This window comes from Papio anubis, chromosome 13 (genome assembly GCF_008728515.1).
Source record: "Papio anubis isolate 15944 chromosome 13, Panubis1.0, whole genome shotgun sequence".
In the NCBI taxonomy this organism is placed as follows: Eukaryota; Metazoa; Chordata; class Mammalia; order Primates; family Cercopithecidae; genus Papio; species Papio anubis.
The window spans coordinates 92,834,838-92,858,661 of NC_044988.1; the positions used below are offsets into that span (position 1 = coordinate 92,834,838).

Here is a 23,824-nt window from a genome sequence, read left to right on the forward strand (position 1 = left end):
AAAAAAAAAAAAAAAAAGAAAAGAAGAGGATCAAAGATTCAGAAACTTTACAAAGGGCTGTGAAATGGGCCCATTTGGCTAAATAATTTTGATACCGAAGAAAAAAGAGAAAAATTTCAGGGGTTCCTCAATAGGCAAAAGAGGACATCCCTATGTGGCTGTCTTAACATTGCCTGCAGGTGAGGAGAAATGTACTTGCGGCCACTGCTTTTAAAGCGGGGCATTCTCATGCCAGCCCTGCACGGTGCTGCAGCGGAAGGCAATTTGTTGACAGTCACGAGCCATCCAGGAGGCATTCTACTGGCAGGGAGACACTCCAGATGAAAGCACTACACTCATCCTTAGAAAGCAATGGCGGGGTAGCATCTTTGCCATCTCTTCTTTTTCCTAATTTTGAGCAAGTCAGACTTCAAAGGAGGCCAAGCTATAGAAGAACCTGACCACCTTGCTCCATTTATCTAGAGAAATATGTTATCCATCCTTCTTTTTTTGTTGTTGGGTTGAAGCAGAGCAGGTATGGAAAAAAGCCACACCATCGGATCTATTAACAATTATTTGCCAATGGTCATACGGATATCCTGAAAGCTCCGATTTCAAATGCTTTGAAAATCTGCAGCACAAATGAACAAGGGATGGAGAAGGGGCCCTGCTCAGTCATATTAGAGATGGACCCTCCACACACCATGGTGACCTCTCCACAGGTCGGCCCCACATTTTCTATTTGCAATTCAAACCCAAGGCGAGGGTGAAGAGGGCAAGCTTGGGTTCTTGATTATATCTGCAAGGTCACCATTGCTATGCAGAGTTAGAGGAGGCCAGGTGGCAACCCAGCACATTTGAAAATTGGATCTTTGTTGGAAACTGCCTCAATTTCATGGCAGAAACCAAACTTGAGATGTCTATATTAGAGGCATCTGGGGAGCCACGAGGTACATTCGTTGCCAGATAAAGGGGAGGAGGGAAAGGGGAGAAGGACAAAAAAACCAAGGAAATATTTTCTACGGCTATGTGAGAGGTCAGGTGCAGCCAGATCCTAAATTAGCTCAAAAAAGGGCGCTGGAGAGTGCTGGAGCCCCAAGTCCCGTAGATGCGAACAATGCTAGAGTTTCAATTACAAAATAGCTCTCTTCCAAGAACAACTGCAAAATACCAAGTCTGTGGAAATCTGTACGACCGAAGGGGGGAAAAGTGAAAATTGAAAAGGGTGCACTAATAGATCTGTCAACAGTCCAATGGTGACAAGCCACATTTCTATAAAATGCCTTCACCGTTTGTGTCACCTGAAATGTACTGACACTCTCTATAGAACATTATCTCCTGAAGCTATTCTTGAAAAGACTGGCAGGGAAGGGGAGGGAGACATCTGCTTTAGATACTACCAAGGAACGGAAAGGGAGAGAGCGTGGAAGGAAAGTGATCTAGACTGTTTAAACAAACCTTTGAACAACCACATTAAAAAAATCTGAGCTTAACTGGTTATTTGCAGAAATGTTACTTATCATAAGAAGGGGATTTTCCTAAGGCCAGAGGCTTGCACATACAAGTAGGGAGGTAAGGTGATGTCTGTAGCTTAATGGTCTGCAGAGAGTGGATCCGACCAATGAGGGCACATGGGGCCTTTGCCTGAGGAGGGGCCCCTTTCTTTGCTTACTTCAGGGGATATTCTAATACCAAGCAGAGCCTACGATCCAGGCATCAAGGAGGGAAAACTCCCCATTCCCTGCCACTCCGTTTTATGTCTGCAATCCAATTCGGCTACATGCAACTGGGATGGGAGATAAAAAGGTATATTTAGGGACTTAAATAACATCCAAGTAAAGAATGCCACCTGCCAGTCTCTGGCAGGGTGCAAACAGACTACAGTTTAAGGTCTATCTGGATTTACATTACAGAGCTTTTATTTCAGGATGTGAATCTCAGCTGTTAAAAATCCACTCTCAGCCGAAACTAAGAATTTAAATGCTTAGTCAGAGCAAATTATTTTCCAATTAAAAGAAAGGAATCAATCCCTTCGACCCTTTCAAGTTAATTAGAGGTCCTTTCTGACTTCAGAAAATTAAAACTGCTTTCAATTTTTTAAAAACTGCAGAGCTAGACAAAGGGCCTTATTAGAGTGGTACGTTTGGGGGCATAGGGATAATGAAGTAGGTGATCCCAAACATCTTTTGGAAAACAAAACACTTGTTTGAGGAAGGCAGTGTGCAATGCAATAGCAGTAAGAACACACAGCCACCAGATGTCGATGGAGCTGGAATCCAATTCTGGCTCTGCTAGGCTCAGGGTGGCCCTGGGCAAATGACTTCACCTCTGAACTGTGGTCTGCTTACTCACGAAATGGGAACAATACTTCACAGTGCTGTTCTGAGGACTAAGTGTGAAAGCTCCTAGCCTGGACCACCCTTAAGAGGAGCTTAAAGAAGTGTGGCAACAGGCCAGGCGTGGTGGCTCACACCTGTAATCCCAGCACTTTGGGAGGCCGAGGCAGGCGGATCACGAGGTGAGGAGATCGAGACCATCCTGGCCAACATGGTGAAACCCCGTCTCTACTAAAAATACAAAAATTAGCCAGGTGTGGTGGCGTGTGCCTGTAGCCCCAGTTATTTCGGAGGCTGAGGCACTCCAGCATGGCAACACAGTGAGACTCTGTCTCAAAAAAAAAAAAAAAAAAAGGTGGCAACAATAATAATGATGATGCCATTGATAATAATATAAAAAAGCCCTCCCTGTCACAGTAACCTCACTGTCTTAAGTCTAGAAATTCAATCTGGGGGCATAAAAAGGAATGAATTAATGGCATTCGCAGCAACCTGGATGGGATTGGAGACTCTTATTCTAAGTGAAGTAACTCAGGAATGGAAAACCAAACATCGTATGTTCTCACTCATAAGTGGGAGCTAAGCTATGAGGATGCAAAGGCATAAGAATGACACAATAGACTTTGGGGACTCAAGGAAAGGCTGGGAAGGGGGTGAGGGATAAAATACTACAAATTGGGTTCAGTGTATACTGCTCAGGTGATGGGTGCAACAAAATCTCACAAATCATAGCTAAAGAACTTACTCATGGGCCGGGCGCGGTGGCTCAACCCTGTAATCCCAGCACTTTGGGAGGCCGAGGCGGGTGGATCACAAGGTCAGGAGATCGAGACCATCCTGGCTAACATGGTGAAACCCCGTCTCTACTAAAAATACAAAAAACTAGCCGGGCGTGGTGGCGGGCGCCTGTAGTCCCAGCTACTCGGAGGCTGAGGCAGGAGAATGGCGTAAACCCGGGAGGCGGAGTTGCAGTGAGCCGAGATCGCGCCACTGCACTCCAGCCTGGGTGACACAGCGAGACTCTGTCTCAAAAAAAAAAAAAAAAAAAAAAAAAAAAGAACTTACTCATGTATCCAAATACCACCTGTTCCCCCAAAAGCCTATGGAAATAAAAAAATTAAAATAAAATAAAATACAAAAAAAATGTCAGATTAAAAAAAGAAAGGAAAAAAAAAGAGATTCGGGCTGGGGAAATCTTAGCTAGGACATAGCTGGGTGAAGATAATCAGAGCCCTCCCCTCCACACTCAGAGTCTCAACAGCGCCCACTGGGTTACGCTCACTTGGTCCCCCAGGGCGAGGTAAGCCCACAGCATTCTGCTCAGCCCCACCCCTTGTGCTGTGTCTGGGCGGTGGCCATGTGCATGCTGGACCCTGGCAATCATTCCCCAGAGATGCTCCTTGGTTTTGCTTACAACCGGCCCTGGGGCAGAGGTCGGCCATAGGGGGTGGGCGGATGCCAGATGGGAACACCAAGCCAATTTCTACAGACGCCTGTGAACCCAGGCCTGGTGGGGTGGGCAAGGGACAGCCCGACAGTGGTAACTCTGAACTTGCTCGCCTTTGTGGGTTTAAGCCAGAGTCTTAATGTTATTTGAAGACAGTTTTTTGTCTGTGAATATTTATAACAGTGTGAAAACTCCCGGACAGCTGGTAATGCATTTTGAAGTGTGTTAACAACACTGTATCAAACAGCCCTCTATTGATCCCCTCATACTTTTTTGTGGCCATGCATTTCATACATGGTGCTTATACATTTTGAATAAGAACTTCAAGTACCTTTTGCTTCAAGCGGTTTTTCACCTCTTTTATTCCCATTTTTGCATGATCTTTTGCCTGCATGAAAAATTAATTTAAGTTAAGATTCCCTTTCTGTTTCCAGCAGGGACTATGCTTGATTTCAGTCCGTCGAGAATCACCTTCTCTGATTACTAGAAAAAGGAAGGAAAAATGGGATCATCAAGTCGAAAACATAATGGCTATGAAAACAAATATAACAGCAAAAGGTTAAAAAAAAAAAAAACCCTGAAGAGGCTGGAGAGATTTTATTTTCTGCATTTTGATGGCACAGATTTTTTTTTCTTTCCCTTCCAAAGCCCTTCTTTTGCTCTCTATAATTATTTATCTCGGCAGCCTGGTGACAGCTACCAGTAAGAGTACAGCAGCCGTGTTTCTGGCTGGAAGATTCAGAATATCCAGTCTATTTCACCAGGGCACGGCCCCAGGACCGATTTTCTGCCCAGGCTGAATGGCTGGAACAGACACATTGCTGGGTTTCCAAAGTGCCATTTCCTAAATCTCATTTTGGCAGACACCCTGGCTTTGATTTCAGGTCATTTTAGACCTGTGTGGTTCTGCTGGCAGCCACCCACCCTGCTAAAATAACCACAGTTTAAGCACAGAGAGGACTAACACAATTAAAAATGGAAATAAAATAAAACCACCCCGCTTCAGTGGCTCACGGTCAAATTAGCAAGCAGGAGAAGTCACAAGAAAAAATACTCGATGCTTGTGAAAGACGGAGCGCCGGGAACAGATGTGCTCTCCTGTTTTCACTCGGCTGTGGACACGAGTCTTACAAATAATGCATTTCCTATAGGGCAGTGATCAGAGAGATGATGAAGAATTTGGGATAAAAATTAAGTGGTGTATGCCACCACAAACACTCTTCAGTAACCTGCAAAGGAGCTGCTTTATTTTGACCCAATAATGGGGATGCCTGCAGGAAGGCTTTGCCAGACACCAGATAGACCATGCTTCTGGGTCTCAGAAACAGAGGCAGGGTACAGCCACCTAGTCTGCATTTTAAAAGCTAAAACTAGTAGCCTCCCATTTCTCTACTGTGGCAAATGTGAGCACCAACACTATAAATCAAAAATGTCACTGAACCGGTTATAATAATCTGCTAAATAATTTGAAGAATATTGAGACCTTCAGGAAAGAGCTCGGCAGCCTGAGTCATCTCTGCAACAGAGGACCAGGTATACTTAAGACTCTCATCGCTTGGCTAGGTGCAGCAGCTCATGCTGGTAATCCCAGCACTTTGGGAGGCCAAGGTAGGAGGATTGTTTGAGCCCAGGAGTTCAAGAACAGCCTGGGTAACATACTGAGACATGTCTGTCTAAAAAAAAAAAAAAAAAAAAAAGCCAGGTGTGGTGGTGCACACCTGTAGTTCCTGGTGTACTGGGGAGGCTGAGGTGGGAGGATTGCTTGGGCCCTGGAGGTCAAGGCTGCAGTGAGCTGTGATCGCACCACTGCACTCCAGCCTGGGCAACAGAGCAAGACCCTATCTCAAAAATAAGTAAATAAATAAAGAGTCTCATCATGCTAAGGGACTGATCTGTTTTGGCTCCTGAGAGCAAGACCAGTACTTACGAACTTGTAGACAGTCTTCATGGCCGGGTTTGCTTTGGTCTTTACAGTATTCAGAATTGCTCCACTTCCTTTCTATAATAAAAATGTCAATTAGCAATTTGGGCTGAAGACAGAGTCATCCAACACCAACAAAGAGTGCTTCTCTTCAATCAGGCTAAGCAACATTTCAAAGGTATGTAAATGCACATCGAGAAAGAGGTCTGGATGATAGCTGGTCCCAGCCAGTCAGTTATGGTCCTGGTGGAAGGGCTCTGGGTGGGAGCTGTGGGTGGGTGGGTGTGTGTGGACTGGGGATGAGGAGTGTGAATTGGCGGAGGGGGACTCTAGACTCAGTGCTCTGCTTGGCACCTGTTCCCTGGCTGGAGGGAACTGCATCGCAGGCTGCCTAAGGCAAGGGCTTCCCTATGGGCATCTGTGGCTTTTCAAGACATTCTAGTTACCACGGATGACACTCAGGTAAGTTTAATAACCATGGACTCCACAGCTGACACCAAGCCGGGGCAGAAAGAGGGGCCCTGATCAGCCAGGATCGTTGGGAAATACGTTGCCCTCACCGTGCAACTTCCTTTTCTTGCCTTGGTTTTCTGTGTTGTTTTTTTATATCTCTCTGGTAGGCTGCCTTCCTTAACATCTAAATCTTGAGAAAAGGAAAGAATGAATAGCCACAAATGTTCACCATGGCTTTAGTTAAATCCAACACAGCAATTACTCGCTCACTTTCTGTAGGAGCAAAAGTGGGAGGAAGGAGGAGGGAAGGCCCTCCCGCTCCGAAAGGAGGCAGTGGAGGGACCTGAAGTGCACAGGGCACGTTTTCATAGCTGTCCGTGAATCCGTTTCTCAGTCTCATCCCTGCAGACACGTCGTGAGGGTTCTGAAGGCACCAGGCCGAGGGAGGCCTGGTCTCTGCCTTCCAAAACCTCCAGTCGGAGAGGTGGGACAGCACAGTAAATAATTACAACAGCAGGTGATGATGGCTCTAATGGCTGTGTGCACAGGGAGCATGGAGACTTGGAAGATCAGGGAAGGCCTTGGAGGATGAAACATTGGACTTGGTCCATGAAGGATAAATAGGAGTTGATGTAGGAGATGGGAGGAGAACATTCTAGGGACAGGAAATAGCACATAAAAGAAAATGTGGAAGCTGAAAAGCCATGGCGTATGCTGTAACAAGTGGCTCCTGTACTGCACCATGACACACTCCCATGAGTGTATCATCAGAGAAGCAGTAAGTGAGGCTGGGAGGCCAGATGAGGCCAGCTTGTGAAGGGCCCGGAATGCCAGGCTAAGGGGTCTACACTATGGAGCATTTTTAATCACATTCATCACAGAATCAGGTCTGTGGTGGTTTAAAAAAACTGATTCGGATGGAGAGAGGCTGGAACCAGTGGGTACCTAAGAGAATAAGACATAGTAATGTAATTATTGGTCTTAACATTTAGTAAAATTTTTGGTAACTGCCCACATTAGAAATTTTGAGCTTTAGTTAAAAACATTACGATTTGACCTAGAAAGCATTCTGTGTTGTAGGACAATGGGACATTTTCACCCACTCATTTATTCCATACTGCTTTCCAAAATTACTCAGTATCCCATTTAAATGGTCCTTTGGAGTATTGAAACTCCCTTTATCAATCAATCAACAAGTCCTTATTACTCCTCTCTGATTTGCCAAGTGCTGTGTTTGGCCATACAAGAGGAACAAAGGAAGTCTTTCATGAAGGAATTGCTTACTCTCCGCCAACTGCAACCACTTCCAAGGGACTTGCCTGGCAGCAGTGCACTGACGCATTAGCAGGAGGGAACACTTATCACTTGATGCTGGAGTTGCCTGCTTTGTGCCCGCCTCCCCAGCAAGACAGGGAGCTCCCCCAGGGCAGGGCCTGTACCCTGCTCCCTGCTGCATCCCTAGTACTCAGCATGGTGCCTGGCACACAGTAGGCCTTCAGGACACCTCAATTATAAACTGATGGAAGGGAAAGTCAATATTTCGAATTCTTTAGAGGCTTCAGAAGCCCTATGCCCCTGGCTTCTGACACATCAAGATACTTCACGACAACGGTCAACCTCCCAGTGATGTGTTCTCCATCTTCCCAGGAGCCTTTGCCGTGAAAGAGGTTACACAGCAGCAAGATGGCACATTTTTGGTTTGCCTGTGATTGTGACAATTGCTCTGGCCCTAGAAGGAGAGCCCCCAAATGCTCTAAAACAGCAACATTCCATTCAGTTTTCCTTGGCTGGCTTCCTGCAGAGGAGGAAGCCTCTCATGTCTTTTTCTGACCCCACCAAGTGATGGCTTTGGACAATCCCACCCTTCTAGCCTCCATCTGGCATGAGAAGAGCCTGGCTTTACAAACAAAGGCATCTCCAGCAGAGAGAATGGAGGGCTTCGGGATGGACGGGGAAGTACAGGGAAGCGGAAGGCTGCCAGGAAGCTAAGGCGGGAGTCCAGGGGGCTCAGAATTGGGTGCACGCTTACCCGGACGGTGGAGAGCCACTGATGGTACAGTTTGTCACTGCCTGGGGAAAGAGAAGTCAGAGAAGCTGTTACTTAAAGAGGTGATTTGTCCTTGGGAGTCCTTGAAATTGCTTTTTTGTTTTTTGAGACGGAGTCTCACGCTGTCGCCCACACTGGAGTGCACTGGTGTGATCTCAGCTCCTGGGTTCAAGCAATTCTCCTGCCTCAGTCTCCCGGATTACAGGTGCCTGCCACCACACCTGGCTAATTTTTGTATTTTTAGTAGAGACGGGGTTTCACCATGTTGGCCAGGCCGGTCTTGAGCTCCTGACCTCAAGTGATCCACCCGCCTTGGCCTCCCAAAGTGCTGGGATTACAGGCATGAGCCAGCACGACTGGCCGAAATTGCTTTCTGCATTCAGGACTTGGGGATCCCTGCGGAGGGTCCCACATCCTGTTCTTAAAGGAGGCGGCAGCGAGCCACTGCCACAGGTTTCCCTCTCAAACAGAGCCGATCACGCAGTGCCCTGACTGCAAACTCAGCCACCACCCCGCTGCCTGCTGGCTGGAGGTCAGGCTCCGAGGCCGCCCTGCCACTCTCGTCCAGTTGTGCCTCGTGAGCTCTCCATCCTGTGCTGCTGTGACGCTGCATCACCTTACGTCCCACCACAGGGAACAACTTAAGGGACCACAGGGTCTGTAAGCCAGCATCCTCGCAGGCCTCCAGGCCCTTGCAAATACAGCTCCCTTGCCTAGTCACCACACCCTACTCTCTCTGCTTAGTAAACGTGGCAGGCAGCTCAGATGTGATGTCCTCTGCAAGCTTCTTCCTCTGAACAGCCCTCTGGAATAGCTAACAGCCACTGAGACATCCATATTCTGGGAAGTACTGTGAGGGGCACCACAGCAGGGACCCCCAGGGCGTGTGTCCCATTGAAAGGACCCTGCTGGACACACACTGAACCCTCAGAGAGTGAGACGGAAAGAAAACAGAGGTGTTGGGAAACTCCGTTCATTTTAAATGATGGGTCTTAATCCACTGAATAAGTGAACTCAGTTTAGCAACACCTAAAGCCTGTTCTCCTGGAACTCACATGCAACCATTAGAACACAACTCTAGCCTGGCCTCCTTTGTTAAGCCCTCACATCACACAGTGAGGATGAACAGAGCCCTATTCTAACTGCACCGAAATCTGTTTCTACTCCTTTTCCTGCACTGGTTTAATTTCTGTTTGTCTTTAGTCATGCATTTCTCTCTCCTACCTAACACTTCTTGAGGGCAGAACTGGGTCCTCTGCTTTTTACTCCATGGGGCTCTGGACATAGCAGGTGTTCAGGAAGTGCTTATCAGCGACTGGCTATTGCTGTTTGTAGACTTCATGGTGATTTTCTTAACTGTGCTTTCCACACAGCACAGGCTGGAAGGGCCTGCAACGTTTATAGGTGGACACTGTGCCTTGCTCTGTGAGCTTAAAAACTGCCAATTGGATTATCACAGTAGTCCAGAATAGACACACACCCAGCAATAAAAGGGGTATGTGTCTATTCTGGACGACCACCAGCCAGCAGCATGGGTGTCATTTTGCATCTGGTTTTGCCTTCGCTGCCAAAGACTGAGGCAATGGGATTTGGAGCGGTCAGATTGGCATTCAGGAGGCCGACTCAGCCACCAACACCTCTCTGGGCCTCAGATACCTCCTCTGAAAAATGAGAAGACAAGCCCTTCAGTTCTTCAGATCTACACAGACCAGGCACTCAGCAATAATTTGTCATATTTTAAAGAAACAGGGCTGGGTGTAGTGGCTCACACCTGTAATCCCAGCACTTTGAGAGGCTGAGGTGGGCGGATCACCTGAGGTCAGGAGTTTGAGACCAGCCTGATCAACATGGTGAAACCCCGTCTCTACTAAAAATACAAAAATTAGCTGGGCATAGTGACACATGCCTGTAATCCCGGCTACTCGGGAAGCTGAGGCAGGAGAATCACTTGAACCTGAGAGGCGGAGGTTGCAGCAGTGAGCGGAGATCATGCCACTGCACCCCAGCCAGGATAACAGAGCAAGAGTCTGTCTCAAAAAAAAAAAAAAAAAAAAAGAAAAGAAAAGAAAAAGGAAAAAAAAAACCTTACTGTACACGGTCCCCATGCCAGGGACTGTCCTGGATGACTGTACAAATCTTCCCTCATATACTCTGATTTAATCTCAAAAGGAATCCTGTGAGGTAGGACATGGTACTCTCAGGGCATGGATAGGAACTTTAGCTAAAGGAGGGGAAATGACTCACCCAGGGTCTCGCAGCTTGCGAGGAGACAGAGTCCTGACTTGAATCCAGGCCTCCTAACTGAATACTGCATGTGCTTCCCAGTGGACCACGCTGGCCACTACTTTAACTAGACTTTGTCTACACAGGGGAAGCAACTGACCCTAGGCTGGGGGATTTCATATGGGCCAGTGTGCACTTTGTCAGAAAACGAAGAGGAATTCTTCAAACATTTCAAGGCCAAGCTTGAAATCAGTCTCTTCCTAAGCCCCAGTAAAGGAAAAGCAAGTCACTGCCACTCCTTGTCAAATATGCCCTATACGATGGCGGCCTGCAGCCCCGGAAGGAAAATGAGATGCTTCTCACCAGCGTACTCGCCCATGTTGATTTCCTCTTCAAAAATATCACTGAAACCTTCGCCGGAATTGAGAAGATCTAATCGACCATCAATAAACTATAGAAAGAAAGAACAAAAGCACAACAGCTCTTACGCAGAAAAGGGGGAAAAACCATTCAGCTGGGCACCTTACTGTATCCAAGGTAGGAGTTTTCTAAAAGTAAGGGTCAACAGGCAAGTTTCTTTCTAAAATACCGGCTGCATGTTTATGATAACTTGGAAAACCACATGGCAGATCTGCAAAGGGTCTGCCTGGTCAGTGACTGCCCTCTTCACCCAATCCCCCTCCCCTGAGCCTCTTTTGCCTGGGGCCTGAGTCCCATCCATGCCTGTGGCCTCAGTGCTTAGAGAGGAGACAGCCGCAGAAATCCCCGCCAGGGAGCCAGACCCAGGCCAGACCAAGGAGGGTGGCACCTGCTTGAAGAGCTGCAGCTGCGTGGCGTTCTGCAGGAACTGCCTCATGGCTCCGGAGCGGTAGTGGGACACGAAGGCTTCCTCACAGAAAGTGATCGGCTCCTCCTGGGAAGTGCAGAGGGGGAGACGAGGGTCATTGGCATAGTGTAAGAACCATCAGTTCTGAAATTCCTATATGCAGAGCTTCCCCATCTGCTATTTTTTTTCTTTTCCTTTTTTTTTTTTGAGATGGAGTGTCACTCTGTCATCTAGGCTGGAGTGCAGTGGCGCTATCTCAGCTCAGTGCAACCTCTGCCTCCCAAGTTCAAGCCATTCTCTTGCCTCAGCCTCCCGGGTAGCTGGGATTACAGGTGCCCCCCACCATGAGTGGCTAATTTTTGTAGTTTTAGTAGAGATGGGGTTTTACCATGTTGGTCAGGCTGGTCTCAAACTCCTGAACTCAAGTGATCCACCTACCTTGGCCTCCCAAAGTGCTGGGATTATAGGTGTGAGCCACTCTGCCTAGCCCCCATCTGCTAACTTTTCTAACCCTCATGAGTGCAGTAGCTATTATCAAGGAATTCATTTCCTTTATGGATGAGGAAGCTGTTTCAGAGAGGAAGAGTCATACTGCAAAGTCACAGAGAGGGTGGGCGGCAGAGCAGGAACCAACAGTCAGATTCTACACCCCATCTCCCCTTCCATACCCCAAGGGCTATTTAGGGAGATATGCCCTCCAATGTGAAGATTTCCAAACTTTTCCCTTTTAGCAGCAGAACCCTTTATTCAGATAGGATTTTATGCAGAAGCAGCCCTGCTAGGCCGGGCGCGGTGGCTCATGCCTATAATCCCAGCTCTTTGGGAGGCCGAGGCAGGTGGATCACCTGAGGTCGGGAGTTTGAGACCAGCCTGACCATCATGGAGAAACCCTGTCTCTACTAAAATTACAAAATTAGCGGGGCATGCTGGCTCATGCCTGTAATCCCAGCTACTCGGGGGCTGAGGCAGGAGAATTGCTTAAACCCAGGAGGCGGAAGTTGCGGTGAGCTGAGATCACGCCATTGCACTCCGGCCTGGGCAACAAGAGCGAAACTCTGTCTCAAACAAAACAAAACAAACCCCAAAATGAGCTGAGCCGAGTGTATTGGCAGGCGCCTGTAAGCCCAGCTACTCGGGAGGCTGAGGAAAGAGAATCGCTTGAACCTGGGAGGCAGAGGTTACAGTGAAATGAGATGGCGCCATTGCACTCCAGCCTGGGCAACAGAGACTCCATCTCAAAAAAGAAAAAAAAAAAGTTACATAGAAGGAACCCTGTTACCTGAGCTCCATAATGCAGAGCTCAGCTGCTCTGGAGAACCTGGGCATAGAGCAGGGGCGGTGGCTGGGTTCTCCAGGCTTAGCCACCTTCTCACCCCCCTACATTGCAGGCATCTCTGCAGTCCCTAGGCCACTGGCTGTGGGACATACTTTGAAGACCATTTACACAGTGATCCTAACCAATAGCGAACTGAAATTTTAAAATAATTATTTTAAAGAACAGGGATGATAAAAATAAAATATACTATCCAATCGATTTTGTGCTTATGCTGTTTGATAAGCAAGTTTGCTTTTACCAAACCATATTTTATGAGTCAAGACGACGATACCCTGAGTTAAAAAAAAAATCCTATCCGTATAGAGTTAACACCTTAATCTTTCTTTGAACATGTCTGGAGTGCTTATCTACACAGACAAGTCTTTAATTTCAGCGGTGTATTCTCAATTCTGAAAGATCAGACTTTCAGATCTTGAGCTGAATTAAGGGTAACACCCCACCCCCCAGCCTTGGTAGCAAACACAGAGATGTTTGAAGCTCCACTTTTATCCTATTTTAATGAGTTGCATGAGTGTTAAATTTACTGTCGAGCTTCTGTAAGTTCTAAGAGTTCTTCCTGCTTAAATCTAGCCAATATTAACTCAGAAACTGGGCAGACTTATTGCACAAGGGCTGTGAAGATGACCCAAAAATATTAGGGTAAGGAGAATATTTATTTTTATACAGTTGCACCCTACCTAATTTTACAAATGATCTGAGGCAGCTTATATGAGCATCTAAAACAACAAAGAAAAACATCAGGGCTGCAAAATACACAGATATATAAAAAGTATTTATTTGGGAAAAAAGTAGCTGGGTGTGTAGGTCCTTTGTGGCTTCTAAGTTAAGTTACAAAATTAGCTCTGAACTTCCTGGCTGCTGCAGCGAGAAGGAAAACAATGTAAACTTTACTTTGTGTACAAGAAAAAAAAAAACAACCCAAAAACCCACACTAGTTCCTTGGGAAAAACAGCTTTATGTTCCATTTATTACGTTGGCATGGGTTTATATCTTCCTTGCTCAATAGCCAAGAAACCAGCTAGTGATAACTAACAGAAGCCCAGCTAGAATTCCATTCCTGTGGCTTGGAAGTTTTGTTCTCACTCTTGGGACCAGAGCAGGGCAATTAATTCTCTCTCTAGGTGATCTCATCCATGCACCCAGCATCACTCATACACTGATGACTCCTGACAAATCCTGGCAGCTCAGACACCTTTCCGAAGCTCTATACTCATCCATCTCAGCCTCCACCTGATGGCCCACTGGCGTCTCAAACTCCAAATAGCCTGAAACTTCCAATTACTATCCCATCAAGACTGTGCCCCAAATCTATTTTTGTTTTTTTCTTAACTGTCATTTTCCACGGTTACCCACAGTGGACCTATCGGACTTCCTAACTCCTTCCTATTTTACCTGAGAATTGTCTCACGCTCACTCCTGGCTCTCCATCTCACTACCTTGGCGCACGCCTGGACAGGCTTAAACCATGGTGGAGGTTTAACTCCATGCTCCTCTCCTGTTTCATCCCTCCCATTCTACTCCAACTCTTCTGGCTAGAGTGCTTTCTAAAATGCAAACCAGACCACATCACTATCCTATTCAGGAACTCTGCACAGATGTTACCTTTGTGTGATTATCTGACGAATGTCTCTTTTTCCCACTAGACTACATGCGTCACACAGGCCGGAATGGTGTCTGTTTTGTTCAGCACTATGCGCCTAGCAACATGTGTGGCACACAAAAGGGCCCAATGTGGGTGAAGAAAGGGAGAGCTCCTTAACCAGCAAACGCACCCTCCCGAAGCTGACCCTGGCTTCCTTTCCTAGAGTCCTTCTGTGTCACTTTGCCTCTGGCCTTCCACATACCTCATGCTCCAAACACATCCCATGATCACACGCCACATCCTTCCTTCCCCACCTTCTTCTTTGCTTTTGCCAGTTCTATTCCTCCTTGGACTGTCCTCCTGACACACGCAGGCCTCTGTGTGGCAGTCACTCATCCCTGCTTGTTGCTCCCAGTGCCGCGTGCACTCCTGGGCGCTGGGATAGTCTTCACTGGCAACCCCTCTCACCAGGAGCTCAAGGGGCCAGAGGTTGAACTCATCTCTATAGGCCCCAAGTAGAGCCCAGCCCCTAATTAGAAGCTCAGGGATGTTGGTTAAAGAAGCACGAAATGAGTTGAACCCTGCTTCCAGCCACAGGAGCCTTGTGGTCTCAGTATGTCTCTGACACTGCTTGGCCTGATGGTAAAGAGGTCTCAGAGCACAATGCCAGGCAAGTGCCACCCGTGCACAGGGAGTTGAGCTGCTCCAAGGAAATGCTCACTGAGGTTGTTGGCATTCACTCCTGGAGCTTTGGCCCAGGGTTGCCAGGAAGAAGTCTGCTGAGGGCCCGATACATTCAAGAGAGTTTGCAACCAGATTCGTAGAGGAGGGTAGCCTGAGACAGAATTTAGCTGCAGGAGAGCAGAAAGAATCTCACCTTTGGGGAGACACAAACATGTTGGGCCTGTTGTGTACTCACGGGAGGTGATATCCCCTGAACCAGATGTCTGTGCCCTAAAAATGCAACAGGACATGACACGGAAGGGAAAGATCAGGGGAAATGTGACAAGGGGCTTTTTCTGAAAAGAGCTTAAAGAACAGCATCAGATGTGTGAATTAGACATGGGAAGAAAGTCTACCACACGATGTAGTGTTACCAGAGTGGGGTGGGGTGGGGGGCAATGGGTCCACAGGAGTCCAAGGAGGAAAAGGCAAATCCTCCCAGGGCAGCAGGTCAGAAAACATGATAAGTGGACACTTCACCTGGGCCTGGAAGGGTGAATAGGAGTTAGGTGAGCAAATCCTGTCTGTTCAGGGCCCAACTCTTCTATCTTAATCCTGCCACAAGGCGTTGACGTTGTCACCCAGAACCGTGCATAAAGGTCTGCATGGCACCAGGCACAGAGGGCTCTTTTTCCTGGAGCAACTCACCTTGTAAGACAAAGGCAATAATCATAGTTTAACTCTGAGTGAGGCACAGTGCTATGCACTTCACAACTCGCAACATTCTGGAAACTTTTATGCAGTCAAACTTATACTCAAATTTTACAGAGGAATAACTGAGGTAAAGACATCTGCCCAGGTGACAGGATTCAGACATTGCAGAGTCAGGGTTAAAGCTGGTGGTCTCCCAAGCCCAGGTGTGCAGCATGCATGTGGTCTACTGCAGGCCTGGCTCCTCCCTGCGGCCTCAGTCCTAACTGCTTGCCCTCAGACCTCCCTGGACAGGAGAGTTCTCTTTAAAATTGGAAACCTGGCCGGGCGTGGTGGCTCATGTCTGTATTCCCAGCACTTCCGGAGGCAGAGGCGGGCAGATCACCTGAGGTCAGGAGTTCGAGACCAGCTTGATCAACATGGTGAAACCCTGTCTCTACTGAAAATACAAAAATTAGCTGGGCGTGCTGATGGGCACCTGTAATCCCAGCTACTTGGGAGGCTGAGGCAGGAGAATCGCTTGAACTCCGGAGGCAGAGGTTGCGGTGAGCCGAGATCACGCCATTGCACTCTAGCCTGGGCAACAAGAGCAAAACTTCATCTCAAAAAATAAAAACAAAAAAATAAAATTGGATCCCTTTAGGTTCTCCTGGACACACAAAGCACCAGCCCTTCAGAGACACACAGCTCCTGGGAGTAAACAAGCCGCTGTGAAGGTTCTTTCTGCCACAGGCCCAAGGCGAGGTGCCAAGCCACTCCCACCAGCTCGTCCACCTGCGTCCTGCAAGTAGAAATGGCAGCCCCCACTCCACTGTGCACGGAGAAGAGTAAGGAAAGGTGTCTTGTTATTCTCGCCTTTGTAAGAAGTGCTGATTTAGTTCTCCTACGAGGCTGATTAAGCCCTTTGTCTTCTTAGGTGACACTCTAGGCGCTGGGGCTACTGGCTGATAGCAATGTTAATTCAGGGAATTCAGGCCGTGAGTGTTCAAGCTTAGATCACATTAGCAGAGTTTTCCAAGTATGACCTGAAGGACAGTAAAACACAGCTGCTTAACCCTGTCAAGAACTTTGCTAGAAAAAGACAAATTTTACTCCTGGATTATCTTCTTGACATATGGAATCCATTGGACACACTATCATTAAGAGCTGAATCCTTGTTAACAGGTAAAATTGGTGATTTCAAAGGTTTTTGATACTTCCAGAAATAAATGACTCTATCCACAGCATTGCTGATATTTTTATTGGCATAAAAATAAAATCTCTCATCAGATTTTTCAGCAAGTTTCCTTGTTCTGAAGACCCATAGAGTATTACATTCTTCCTTTACTGATTTAATTTTTATCAAAATTCTATGTGCACATTTATGAGATTCTTATGAGAAATGGAAAGAATCTCAGACCTCGTTATGGACCTTGCTTAACATTTAAAAGAGTTAATGTCGGCCAGGAGTGGTAGTTCACGCCTGTAATCCCGGCACTTTTGGAGGCTGAGGCGGGTGGATCACCTGATGTCAGGAGTTCAAGACCAGCCTGGCCAACATGGTAAAACTCCGTCTCTACAAAAATACAAAAATTAGCAAGGGATAATGGCAGGTGCCTGTAATCCCAACTACTCGGGAGGCTGAGGCAGGAGAATTGCTTGAACTCGGGAGGCAGAGGTTGCAGCGAGCCGAGATCATACCATTGCACTCCAGCCTGGGTGACAGAGCGAGACTCCATCTCAAAGAAATAAAAAATTAAGAAAAAAAAGAGCTGATGCCTGCTGGGCTTCATACCTAGGTGATGGATTGATAGGTATAGCAAACCACCGTGGCACATGCTTACCTGTGTAACAAACCTGCACATCCTGCACTTGTACCCCAGAACTTAAAAACAATAAAATATAAATTAAAATTAAGAAAACCCATAATTTTGGAAGATCCATCCATACACTCAAACATTTTTAAAGCACTTACTATGTTTTAGGCTCTGTGTTAGGGGAATGCAAACATGAATAAAATAGAGTTGCTACAAATAGTTATAACTGAACGAGGGATGAGAAGTGGATGAAAATACAGATAACGTAAGAATGGCAGAACATTATGTTCACAGCAGCTCTACTCACAACAGCCAAAGATGGAAGCCACCCAAGGCTTCATCTGTGGATAAACAAAATGTGGCATAGACACACAATGGAATATTATTCAGCCCTAAAAAGTAAGAGATCTGATACATGCTATAACATAAAGGAACCCTGAAGACATTACGCGAAGTGAAATAAGCCAGTTGCAAACAGATCAACACTGCGTGGTTCCTCTTGTATGGGGTACCTAGGGTAGTCAAACTCACAGAAACAGAAACAATGGTGTGTGCCGGGGGCTGGGGCAGGGGGGAAGGGTGAGTTTTTACATGGGTATTGAGTTTCGGTTTCGCCAGACAAAAAAACGTCTGGAGATGGAACAATGTGAATGTACTTAATGCCACTAAACTGTGCACTTAAAAATAGTTAAGATGGCAAATTTTAAGTATATTTAAGGACAAATTAAAATTTTTAATTAAAACTTTTTTTTAACTTAAAAAAATAGAATGGAATATTTATAGCAGTAGAAGCTGGGAGATGGGTTCATTGACTTTGTGTAAGTTTGAAATTTTCCATAATAAAAAGTTAAAAAGGCTGGGCACAGTGGCTCACGCCTGTAATTCCAGCACTTTGGGAGGCCGAGGCAGCAAATTGTCAGGAGTTTGAGACCAGCCTGGCCAACATGACAAAAACCCATTTCTACTAAAAATACACGCAAAAAATTAGCCGGGCGTGGTGACACACACCTGTAATCCCAGCTACTCGAGAGGCTGAGGCAGGAGAATCGCTTGAACCAGGGAGGCGGAGGTTGCAGTGAGCCAAGATTGCGTCACTGCCCTCCAGCCTGGCGACAGAGCAAGACTCCGTCTCAAAAAAAAAAAAAAAAAAAAAAAGTTGAAAAGAAAAGCTCCTGTTATCAAGGAATCCTGTCTAGCTCAGGGAGCAAATAACAACAGTACAGTGTGACAGCTAGCACACCAGAGGGCTGGCTTTTGTCTTTGATTTTTTTTTTTGCAGAGACGTCTTTATGGAAACTTAAAACTCTGTTTCCATTTGATCCATTTAGATGACACGACATGGTGGAGTGAGAATGTGTCCTGGGTGGAAATACCTGCATTTGAACCTTGACTCTGACTGTACTAGCTGTGTGCTCTTACGTGACTAACTTGTCCCTCCTCATCTGTGACAATTATATAATACCAACCTACCTCACAGGGTTGCTTTGAAGATTAAAACAAATGATAACAAATAGATTCTTCCACAATAGACTTTCAACAAATAACTGTTTCCCCTGAGAGTGGAGACTGGGTCTTACCAGGGCTGGCAACATAATATGCAAGACCAAATATAAAATAAATATGTAGGAAAAAAGTGCTGTTAAAATATAGAAGTGCCAAACTAAAATATAAACCTTTTTTCTTTTATGGTGTCTTTTCAAGACTTATCACGATGCTTTTAAATTTACTATTTAATGTCATTCTAAGGAAAAATAAAAATGTAAATTATATTTGCATGGACTTTGTCATTTAGCTTGGCCTTGTGCAATGCCAGTTTTAAATGCTAACTCATATGCAGAATTGTATTTTATAGCTTGTACATGCATTTGTATTTTGTTCTTATTAGACAGTGGAAACACCATACGAAACTAACTCCATTGTTTTTATTTTGCTTTTTATTTAAAAAAATTTTTTTAGAGACAGTGTCTCGCTCTGTTGCCCAGGCTGGAGTGCAGCAGCACGATTTCAGCTCACTGCAAGCTCTGCCTCCCGGGTTCACACCATTCTCCTGCCTCAGCCTCTGGAGTAGCTGGGACTACAGGCGCCCGCCACCACGCCCGGCTAATTTTTGTATTTTTAGTAGAGACGTGGTTTCACCGTGTTAGACAGGATAGTCTCCATCTCCCGACCTCGTGATCCGCCCGCCTAAGCCTCCCAAAGTGCTGGGATTACAAGCATGAGCCACTGTGTCTGCCTTTTTTTTTTTTTTTTTTTTTTTGAGACGGAGTCTACCTCTTTCTCCCAGGCAAGACAGCAGCAATGTGATCTCGGCTCACTGCAACCTCTGCCTCCTGGGTTCAAGCGATTATCCTGCCTCAGCCTCCTGAGTGCCTGGGATTACAGGCGCCTGCCACCACACCTGGCTAATTTTTGCATTTTTCATAGAGATGGGTTTCCACCATGTTGGTCAGGCTGGTCTCAAACTCCTGACCTCAAGTGATCTGCCTGCCTTGGCCTCCCAAAGTGTTGGATAACAGGCATTGAGCCACCACACCCGGCCTATTTCACTTCTTGCTATCTGCACATTCTCTATCTATCTCCAGTTTACTGATGAGAAAGGAAAAGGAACCATGGTTGTTTTATCTTTTCATTTCCTTCTATGTCATCATTTTCGGGATAAATGATTGGCTAAGTACAAAGTAACAAAAATAAGAAATATTATAGGTTTCCTTGGTCATTCATATTTCTTAGAACATCACAGGCCGAGTGGGGAGGATCTCTTGAGCCCAGGAGTTTGAGACCAGCCTGGGCAACACAGAGAGACCCCGTCTAGATGCCATCTCTTAAAAAAAAAAATTAGCTGGGTGTGGGTGGTGGCTCAAGCCTGTTATGCCAGCTACTCAGGACACTGAGGCAGGAAGAAGTCTTAAGCCCAGGGCGTCAAGGCCGCAGTGAGCCATGATCACACCACTGCACTCCAGCCTGGGTGACAGAGCAAGACCTTGTTTCAGAAAAAAAACAAACCAAAAAACCAAAAACAAAACAAAAAAATATTATTGCCTTCTCTCTGTATTTGAAGCAAGTTCTGGTTCTAATGGGAAGCGTGGCCTCTTGGGGCTGTCGGACATGGAATGTTTACTTTATGAGCACTTGGAGTCCTGCTGAATGTCCCCACATCCTGGGTCCACTGGAATTTGGTGCTGCGGGCACTGGAAAGCTGTATGGGGTTGGGATGGCGAGTCCCCATGGAGACACATGTTCTGTGCATGTCTCCATTGCTAATGTCCTTACTCTACTGTCCCATTTATAAAACACCAGTTCAGGCCAGGTGCAGTGGCTCATGCCTGTAATCCCAGCACTTTTGGGAGGCTGAGGTGGGCGGATCACAAGGTCAAGAGATGGAGACCATCCTGGTCAACATGGTGAAACCCCATCTCTACTAAAAATACAAAAAATTAGCTGGGCGTGGTGGCGGATGCCTGTAATCCCAACTACACTCAGGAGGCTGAGACAGGAGAATCGCTTGAAATCAGAAGGCAGAGGTTGCAGTGAGCAGAGATCGTGCCCCCGCACTCCAGCCTGGGCAACAAGAGCGAAACTCTGTCTCAAAAAACCAAAACAAACAACAAAACCCCACACAAGTTCAAAGGTAAAAATGTTAGGAATTTCAGGATGGTGACAGCAGAGCATTAAGCCAAGCCTGGGGCCCTGTGTGACTGCATAGGTCCATGCAGGTGGGGCCAGCCTGGCTCCTGAGCATGACACTCAAGGCTCTAAGTGACCTTCTCCAGCTGCCTTTCTTGCGATGACACCCTGTCCACCTCACTCGCACACACATCTCCTCCTCCAGAGGTCCTGGACTGTCCACCACGCCCTGGGCATTCTGTGTACTCTCACTCCTGACTGCCTTCTTCATGGTACCTCCTTGGGAAAACCTTACTTGAATCCTTCAGATGAAGAGGACCCCATTTCCCCCTCAGTGTCTCCACCTGTGCCCAGGAGGACTGTCCCCATCACGCTACAAGTTCCTAGAAGACAGGGTCTGATTCAAAGTCACTCCGAGAAGCAGCAGATTGGGGGGGTGGGGCACACAGCTGGGTTCCAGTCTCAGCTTCTTGCTGCCCCTGGTGCCACTCTGGTGAAGTGACTATACCTCTTAGATCTCATCCTTATCACTTGTAATGTGGGGAGAGCTACCTGCCTCTGGGGACTGCTGGGGGATCAAGCAGGGATGAATGAGATGGTGGAGGTTCACAGTTCTCATCCTTGGCTATGCACCAGAATGACCTGGGTTACTTTAATCCCCAATGCTAGAGTCACAGATTTTGAAATTCCCCAATGGACTCCAGTGCAGTTAAGGCTGGACAACCCCTGGTGCAGGTGAAAGTGACCAGCACAGAGCCTGGACCCACTTGACAAGTCTTTTTAAAAACTTAAGAATAAAGCAAGTTAGGGGATTTGGCCCCATTTCTCACCAGCAGTCCCATCTCAGTTGCATTTTGTTTACATGCCTCCAAATTCCCTGCTGGGGCCTCAGCATCCCTCCCAGAGCTGGGAGAACGCTGTCCTGGTTCGAGGGCTTCTTCTTACAGGGTCAGCTGTGGCAGCTGCCAAGGAGCCAGGGTGAGGTCCCAGCCAACACAGAAAAGGCTAGTGTGGTGTCTGGCCTAAAGAATGCCAAGACCTTGTTTACCAGAAGGCTGGGAGAGTGGGGCCAGCAGGCTTAGATGACAATGACTTCAGGTTAGCCAGACGCTGGCATGAGTGTGGGGAGAAGGCAGCCAATGTCTGCTGAGCTCCTGTTTGGGACCACATGACCTGCATCCTTCACTCACCAAATCCTTGCCAGAAGGGAGATCTTCCGAAATGATTTCGACTTCATGGATAAGGAAGGGATACCCACACAGGTGAAGTGCATTGCCTGTGGTCCCAGGGCTCAAGGTCTAATGACCCCCGAGCCCACACACACTCCTTCCCCGCCCTCAGGGGGCCTGGGTTACCAGGGATCCCAGGACCACCAAGTGGACTTGGGAAGGTAGGTCATTGCATGGCCACAGTCAGATGACTCTGGCTGGGCTGGGCCATGCCACATTTTGGGGTGACAGGACCAAGGCAGCTTTCTGAACCATTTGCACAGCGGCCGAGGCACGTCAGAAACAGACTCCCAGCCTGGGCCCTGTCACTATAACAAGCCCTAAACAAAGAATCAATGTCTCATCGTGAAGCCAGCTCACTGTTCAGATGATTTAAGTTAGGGGAAATGTGGGTGTCAGCCCAGAGCTACTCTGATGATTTGCAGGGGCAGGCATGGCCGGGCTGCCGGTATTTGCCCATTCTGGCCAGCCGCTCTGGTATTGACAGAAGCCCCTTGCTAGATTACAGTAAAGACATTCAAATCACAGGCGTGTCGGCCCACGCCTCGGCTCCTCTGTGCCAGCAGCCCCTTCCTTCTGCATTAACCGAGACAAACAGGGAGAAGTCAGGAAATTCTGATTAGCGCAGGAATGGCAGATGAGCTGGGAGGCCTGTGGAAGATGAGGAGACACAATGAAGGTGGTCTTCATGCATACTAGCGTAAGATTTTCTTCCCATAAGAAATGCAGATGGGAATCGGCTCTAAGAGGAAAGCAGGTGCAGTGATTAAAAACAGCTACCGCTCGCTGAGCCCTAAACCTGCACTGGGTGGTTTTACATGCATTAGCTCACTTACTCCTCACAGCATCGAGTGAGGTAGGTAGGATGATGATCTCCATTTTACAGATAAGGAAATCAAGGCTCTGAAAGGGGACGTCACTTGCCTGAGGGTGCAGAGCTGGGCGATGACAGGGCCAGGGTTTGAAGCGAAGTCTGTCTGGCCCTGGGGCTCATGCAGCACAACATTGTTTATGTTTGATTAAGAAATGTAATCACAAGATTGTATTTGACGTATCAGTGGCCACTCAGGGCTGCCCTAGTAGCAATTCAAAGACAGGGATTCTAAGGTGATGTTGAACAGAAGAGGCTTTGGAGAAATGAAGTGGGTTTTGGCTGCACTCTATGCCTGCTGTAGCCATCTCAGCTCTTGGAGCCTCTGTTGCTTACGATACAATGGAAATAATAGCTATGTCATGCTCTACGCATTCAACCCCATTACGTAGGGTGAGTCCACAGAGCAGTGGTGGCACAAGGTGAGAGCTGACGTGAGCGAGACGGTGACGACCCCTGTGCTGCCGCAGAGCTACAGCTCTCTCCCTGGTGCGGAAACCAAATGGGGGCCCACTGAAATCTCAACCTCAAACACCTGCTGGCTCAACCATGTGGCCAGCGCCAGGGCTTGCCTCACTCTCACCGGGGGTCAGATTCCTGGTTTCTACACAATGACACTCGCATCCAAAGTCCCAAGAAAGGAAGCGCCAAGCTGACTAGAGATTTCCATTTGCCAAGTGAGGAGAACACGGTTTGAGGGAGTGCACTGGAGAGAGGACAGGTGTCAGGGACCTGATAGGCCCCTAGAGCAACAGAAATCTACCCGAAACGCAATCAGCA

At 47.2% G+C, this 23,824-nt stretch overlaps 1 protein-coding gene across 13 annotated transcripts in view; it reads right to left on the reverse strand.

Moving 5' to 3' along the window:
• Nucleotides 1–23,824, reverse strand: part of DENND1A (DENN domain containing 1A) — a 544,832-nt gene that overhangs the window by 66,838 nt on the left and 454,170 nt on the right. For 12 of the 13 annotated variants that reach the window (XM_031654873.1, XM_031654868.1, XM_031654871.1 and 9 more), the window contains 5 exons: nt 11,215–11,319; nt 10,770–10,857; nt 8,166–8,206; nt 5,690–5,761; nt 4,094–4,150 (listed from right to left, as the gene is read on the reverse strand). In XM_031654873.1, coding sequence (XP_031510733.1) covers nt 4,094–4,150; nt 5,690–5,761; nt 8,166–8,206; nt 10,770–10,857; nt 11,215–11,319 — 363 coding nt within the window. Of the gene's footprint in view, nt 1–4,093; nt 4,151–5,689; nt 5,762–6,243; nt 6,327–8,165; nt 8,207–10,769; nt 10,858–11,214; nt 11,320–23,824 lie in introns of those variants that run through there. The other variant, XR_638101.3, reaches the window with a different exon arrangement.